Here is a 7,527-nt window from a genome sequence, read left to right as displayed (position 1 = left end):
AAATAACGTATTTTTTATAGTAATAAATAAATAACGTATTTTTTATAGTAATAAATAAATAACGTATTTTTTATAGTAATAAAATTTTTGTCAGTTCGATCAGGCACTCCGATCGTACGCACGCGCACGCGTCTGTATTGTGTACGCGTATAGAAAACATAGTGAAAATGATGAAACTAGAAATTGACAAATTAATATTTTGAACAAAACATCTTCGAATATTGTCAGTTTTATCTTAGAAATGTCAATTTCTGACGTCGACATTTTCACTACGCATACACATTACGGAAGCGCGTGCGTACGACCCAAGCGCCGCAATTTACGCGTGTTCGGGACACGCGTAAATATACACCGTGTTCATAGGCTCTGAGCAATATCAAATATTACCACTGTTCGCATCGCTATGATAATTCTCTCTAAAAAATATTCTGGTCTGGCACGCAGATATCGCGGGTTCGATGCCCGATACGGGAGAAATATTTGTATGGCTTAAATTGATTTCTCTCGCGAGTTTGGGAGTCATTTGTGGTTGTCTATGTGTGTGTCGATGGCACCCGCCAGACAAGGCTATGCAAAAAATGATGCATTTAATGGTATGGGCTGGTGCTTCATTGATATGTACTCCTGTCTTTATAACCGCGTGTAGAGAAAAGTTAAGTCTCAATTTCATAGTTCGTCGCTTCTCCGGATTGGGTCGTTGAGGATATTTGCCAAAGAATATGAAACCAATTGACTGCGCAAGCGGAAGCTGCTATATTTGCCGAACATTACGTTGAATCAGTAATATACCTGGGCGCCTTACTTTGCCTCATCAATCACTTTGGTAAAAATAAATAGCAAAATTTAGGATATAATTATATACTGATTACAATACGGTGTGAAAACATTCCTAATAATATTCACGATAGCAAAAACCACAAAGTGACCTCAAACTTTTACAAGAAAACCGGTGTATTCAATAGGTACTTTACGCATGCCAATTTATTTTAACCGACTTCAAAAAAAGGAGGAGGTTCTCAATTCGACTTTATGTTTTTTTTGTATGTATGTTACGCGATAACTCGGGTATTTTGTGAACCAATTTTCATTATTCTTTTTTTGTTGGAAACCTCCATAGTGGTCCAATTTAATTTTGAAGAAAATTATCCACATCTAAGGATTCACGCATGAAGATTAATTTTTATAAATAGCGCCTAAATTTTAGTATAATGTGTAATTATTTTAATGGTTGATTTTGCTATTCCTTAATTCAAGGCGTTTTTCTCTCTCAATATACTTTGAGTAGTGAGAACCGATTTTTATTATCTCCTGTGTCAAGTCCCGTATAGTGGCGAACTAGGGGATGAATCCGGGTTTCCGCACTTTCCGGTAACCGATTTCAACAAAACTTGGTAATTATACATAATTCCACGTACTTTTAAGACCGTTTTTTTTTAGTACTCTGTACTGAGATTATTTTATATCAACTAAACTAAGTAAAACACGTATAGTATACGATATACTTACCTACATATTACAAATGCCTTTAAATTTGTAAAAAATATATTCTGAAATAAAACCACGGTTCCTGCCGCTCGACTCAAGCAAAATCAACTGTATCATTATCGTCAATCCTTTTATACGTCCGACTACTGGGCATGGATCTCCTTTCAGACGAGGGTTTAGGACTTAGTCTGCCACGCTGGCCCAATGCGGTTTGGGGACTTTAACGTTTTCCGAGGGTTGTACACCTTCTTCAACGCGCAGGTTTTATCACAATGTTTTCCTTCGCCGAAAAGCTCATGATACATTTCAAATCAAATTTCACACATAAATTCTAAGAAATTCAGAGATGCAAGCCCGTATTCGAACCCACCACCCTCTGCTTCAGAGGCAGTAGGTCAAACCATTAGGCTACCACGGCTATAACCGTTATAACCGTAACCGTATTATAGTACAGGAAAATATTTGGATTGGACCTGAGGTAATATCCACCGTTAATTGGAATTTCCCTGATACGCCTTCTTAACAGACACAAACTCACTCCCGTATCCGACATCGAGTAAGGAGCTGAATTTCCTGATAACATATCACAAAGTTGAAATTTTTTATCCGAAATAACGTTTGTTCGAATTATCATTACACCGAAAACCGAATTATAATGAAATAGTTGTTCTTTCAGGATATGTTGAATGTTTATCGCAAACACACGATTAGGTTCGGTTAAGTTAGGTTTAAAAGAAAAAACATTTTCCTCTCAAAATTACTTTCGAGGTTATGAAATTTCGACCAAACGTTATTTCTGGAAAATGTCATTTCGGACTACGGATAGGTAACCAAATTTTCTTCTACTTCTATTTAAATATCTTGGTCAAATACTAATTGATGATTTCTGTGATAACAAAGATGTAGAAAGGGAGTGTAGGGCTGTCTCATCATCATCATCAGCTTACACGCATCCACTGCTGCACATAAGCCTCCCCTTGAACACGCCAACTCTCCCAGTCTTTTGCCGCCCACATCCCGCCGCTGCCGACTACCTTTCTCAGGTCGTCCATCCATCTTGCCGCAGGGCATCCCACACTACGTTGACGTGGCCGCTATTCCAGAACAAGTCTGCTCCATCGGCTATGACGGTCACTTTAGTTTTCTGACGTATGACTTCGTTAGAGATTCTGTCCATCAGAGAAACCCCAAGGACTTTGTCAGTGAGATGTAATATGCTGGCGCGCAGGTTCGCGAGATGCTCCATCGCCGCCAAAATTAGTCTACCCAACTCATGGCCTGTGGGTTAAATATACGAAACGTGCTTGCTAACGTCCTACGCGCTGAGACTGCCGATAATGTGCAATTGTGTCAGCCATGTTTGCAGAGGCGCACATAGACGGCTTCCAATCGATAACTGTTACAATTGTGTACTTATTTCTACCATAATTCCGTATGTTAAGTCATTAATAAGTGATTATTCTGTTATTATTTTAATAATTAATTTTATCAATTAAATAATTTGGTTGCTGTCAATATCAAAATCATATAAAATTAATATTTAGCGAAATGATTCAAAAAAATACCACGTGTTACGGTCACAAACAACTTTGACGTTGAGCGAACGGTGGTTTGTGCTGGAATATAAAAAGCAGTCAATGATGAAGCCGAGGCATTCTTGATGCAGTGTACATTATTTATCACTTTTGCTCTAATTATTATGTAGTACGTGGTGAATTAATTGCATATGAAATATTACTGTTTATGCAAAAGTTTAGGTGGTTCAAGGTTAAAGGTTAGGTGCGCGTCCGCCGCGGCCTCGCGCACCCACTCCACAGCCTCCTTTTACGGCATAACCTCTCCGCAAGAGCGCCTCCCAGAACTCCTCGCTGCTGTAGTCTAGGCTCTACTCTGTGAGTAGAAATACTAGCCGAATGAATATAGATTTGTGTTTAGAATGTATTTAAAAAAATATGGTAGAAAAAAGAAGAACATCTTGGCAGTTCTAGAAGAAGCTTCCAAAAATCAACATGTAAAATACGTTATAAATATTTATTTATGAAGATAATCCCAGTTTATATTTAAAAGGATCTCTCGCTACGCTACCTGAGGTACGTCCTATGCTAATATGGTGGAGATCGCCTTACAAGTGGTTACGATCACCTTGCGTGAAAATTCCGTTGTGGAAAATTTTTTATATTTTATTTTTGAAAAATCTCTGAAGGAAGAAGAAGAGGAAAGCCATAATATAAGGTCGTAATTTATATTTTATTTTTGTGTTTGAACTTGATATTATGTCTTTGTGCGCTTCGTAGTGAAAAGGGGCAAAGTAGAAAACTATAAAATTAATTGTACGCCGGCTCAGATATTTACGGGCTTAAATGATGTAGACCAATTTCTAGACCAGATTGAGGCAATAAGCGTAATAAAAAACTGGTCAGATATATCAGGAACGTAATTTAAATAGAACTGTTGCGCTGTTGATCTCGATTCCCGTGAATAGTATCTTTGAGCGGTTAGGAATTGATATTTTAGGACCGTTCAATCGTTCGGATAAGGGCAATAAATATATAATTCCATGACGACGGTGTATCTTGACGAATATTTTGATGGATTTTTTTTTCCGGCGAATGCAGACGATTTATGGACGGGAGGAGGAGATGAACTACCGACTTGGATAAATATAACTTTTTTTCACTGTTTTTTCATTTTATGGATATATTATCCTGTGTATGTGCATAGTTGTTGGTCATTCGTCCAGACGAACAGAAACTGTCTGCATTCAAGGGAAAATATATTTGTTTAATTATTAGGACTCCTCCATACGATATATCACCATATCATATTGGTGTTAGGAAATGTTGTTGTTAGGATAATTTGCGTATTGTTTTAATTTGTTCAAATAAAGTAAGAAAGTTAGGTGGAACGTGGATAGCAGCAGGACGAGGACTAAGGCAGCTGGGAAGTCAATATTGATGTTCCCCAGTGGACGTCTGATGAGTGCTCAAGCCTGTGTAGCAGCGTGCACGTTGAAGATAGTTTAGTGATGCATTTAGGAAGTTCTAGTAGTGATGTTTAAGGATTTGTTAGGAACATTCAGCCAAGCTAAGGTAGCTGAAATAAAGAGTTAGGATTTAGATAGGTTACCTAAATAGCTAGGATAGCTAACGAATAATTACATTTTGAATTGTTTGATTAGGATGTGGTCATGGTCTGTCCTTTTAGATAAGTTTTTGGCAGACTAAAGCTAAAGCCTCCTCGGTGGTTTGCTTGTTGGTAAGCTAGTAGCTTCCGAGCAGTGTGTGGCTAGCCTATAGTAAAGGCTGATCACTTGTTTAAGTTGCCTATCATAGGTAGGGCACCATCTAGTTCACCCCTTCAGTTGTGAGGAAGAGGTATGGTAGTCTAGGCTCTACTCTATGAGTAGAAGTACTGGCTGAATGAATATAGATTTGTGTTTAGAATGTATTTAAAAAATAGGATAGAAAAAAGAAGAACATCTTGGCAGTTCTAGAAGAAGCTTCCAAAAATCAACATGTAAAATACGTAATAAATATTTATTTATGAAGATAATCCCAGTTTATATTTATAAGGATATATATAACTGCTTCCGTGGCCGAACGGGTTGTCGTTCGTGAACGGGTGGTTCGTTCCGTGGCTTAGTTGGTATAGCGTCTGGCACGGTATGCAAGAAGACGTCGGTTCGAATCCGACCGGATCGAAGGAATTTTTTCTGAGTGTTCGATCTTTGTATTAATAATTATAATAGATTGAAAGTTGTTATATCAATCGTCTATTATACCCAGTGATCTTTATAATCATGCAATAATATGTCAAATGTCTGTATACCATAAATTAATTATATCTGTACGGCTTTCATAAACGTGTAAGTTCTTCGCATTGACTTACAATTATATGGACGTCGGGTCCGCGCTAAAAAGTGTCCGCACTTGTAAGGCGCTAAAATCGTATACAGAGCGCGACACTCCGCTTTAGTCTTCATTTGTTCTACGAACAGCGCGATACTGCGATGACATAACAATTTAAATTTCGAATAGGTTGACTTGGGACATTTTTTTCGTGGTTTTTGTATTAGACCCGTCGTCCATTTATTTGTAAGTCAATGGTTCTTCGTTAAATATTCGCGCGGTTTGCAACGTCAAATACGTCATTCACGAAGGCGCCCCCTATTGGCGGGCGTAAGCACTGCACGCCGTTACTTTCGAGCACTTTCACGAACAAGGCAAAAATGACCGGTGTTCTCTAAAATACATAAATAACCTAAAATCTCATGAGACCGTGAAACCTGGTGCTAAATAGACATATCGTGAACTTGTCCATAACTCAAAGCCGTGCCTCGCGGATCAAATTATCCTCATCGTGGTGTCGCCCAAATCGCAGCACGCGGGGCCGGCTAGCTAGCCGCCGTGATCCAGCAGCTCCTGTATTTTCATCAACCAGATCAAGGTAAGTGGTGCTTTGTTCAGTGCTTGGCATTGACGGTGCAAACCTGTAGGTACGGTTCTCATCTTCCAATAGGAATCGCGAGACGGCTCATTGTGGAGCTACGTCTATCCTGCAGATGTATGGATCCTTACCATTTTGTTACCTTCATTCCCATACAATATCTGTTGAGCGTAATATCGACTAAAAATGTGTCATTTGTTCTTATATATTACAAACTGCACCCGTTACATTATGACAATTGCAAAAAAAAATTAATTCAATCGTAAAAACCACACTTTCTATAAGTATTGAATCAAAATCATACTCTGAAAAACTTTATATAATTTCTTAGTAGCCAGAACTTTACAATTGTAATTGTCTTGACCCCAAAGGAACAAGAATAAAATTGCTGTTTTTGGTATTGTTGTTCTCAAAGTTACAAATTCATTTAGGCAGAATGAATAGGTTTCTATAATAAGATCGCTGTTGATTCAAAATTTGCCTTTTACGAAATTTGATATTGTTGTGGAACAAAAACTTTATACACAAAAGGTTATTTATTATACAGCTTGTCGGGCTAGATGGGAGGTCGGATTAGAGAGCTTAGGAGAGCTAGGAAGGTATGAAATCAAAAAGATTTAGAATAACAATACGTTTATATCGAGTTTTTAGGTTTTCGCGATTGTTACCATAGGAAATGAAACTATTTTTCCGGATTTAAATCGCGTATATTTGTTTTTTCAAACAAACCGACGTTTCGGGCCCTTTACAGGTCCCATGGTCACGGTTGACTGAGGTGGTACAGTCTTCAACCAGTTATCTCTAATATTAATGCAAAACACCCTATTTTTTCACTATAGTTACAATAGTTATTAATTAAATACCTTATTTTTAATTTTACAAAGAAAACATTTCAATTTACGCTATATTAAATTTTACAAATTATTTATTGAATGAATTTTTATTAAGTTCAATTTATTATTGATTATTAATAGAAATTAGAATAAACTAAAACATATTAATTAGTACTGCAGTCTTATGTCTGTTTGGGATCTTTTATTAGCGGAAATACTGGATACGTTTATGTCAAAAAGAAAGCACGAGTGGTGTGGTGTGTAGATGAAGAAGATAGAAGTTGGATACAAGGAGTTGGAGGTCTCTGCCCTCCAAGGTTGGAGACCGAGGGCAGAGGTGAAGAGCCGGAGAGCAGCGGGTTTGGCGTGGAGAGGTTGACTTAGAAACAGAGGCGGTTATGCACCACTCAGCTGCTCCTGTGGCGAGGTGGAGCTTGTAGTTAGGCGCTCCACGTTCGCCGGGCGAAGGGCCCAGTTCAGTTAGGCATAGCGTACAGTTGATGAGCAAGCTTAGGTGGGTAATCGAGGAACTTAGTTCAGGCGGACGCGTAAGCGCGCTTGGAGTAACTCCAGGCGTAAGAAAGATGAGGCTGTGTATATGCTGCGGATAACTCGAAGATCGGTATAGGAATGACGAGTGAGACAGAGCATCGAAATTCGAATAGCGAATTTACAATTAGAAAAAGCCAAAATGTGAGCGGACTGAAGCGGAAACGCTGTATCAAAGGAAGGAGTAATTTATAAGATAATCTATGGAAGAATA

The 7,527-nt window shown here is 38.2% G+C and overlaps 1 protein-coding gene across 1 annotated transcript in view; it reads left to right on the top strand.

Moving 5' to 3' along the window:
• The window catches only part of LOC113232583 (histone-lysine N-methyltransferase SETMAR-like), an 11,708-nt gene extending 4,560 nt beyond the window's left edge, over nt 1-7,148 (top strand). The window contains exon 2 of the mRNA XM_026467351.1: nt 7,030-7,148. Within this exon, the coding sequence (XP_026323136.1) occupies nt 7,030-7,148 (119 nt within the window). The remainder of the gene's footprint in view (nt 1-7,029) is intronic.
• Nucleotides 7,149-7,527: the final 379 nt, after the last annotated feature.

Source organism: Hyposmocoma kahamanoa, unplaced genomic scaffold (assembly GCF_003589595.1).
Source record: "Hyposmocoma kahamanoa isolate Upper Pololo Valley unplaced genomic scaffold, ASM358959v1 76, whole genome shotgun sequence".
In the NCBI taxonomy this organism is placed as follows: domain Eukaryota; kingdom Metazoa; phylum Arthropoda; class Insecta; order Lepidoptera; family Cosmopterigidae; genus Hyposmocoma; species Hyposmocoma kahamanoa.
The sequence above is the reverse complement of the archived record's forward strand: the minus strand, read 5'-3'. Positions and strand labels throughout refer to the sequence as shown.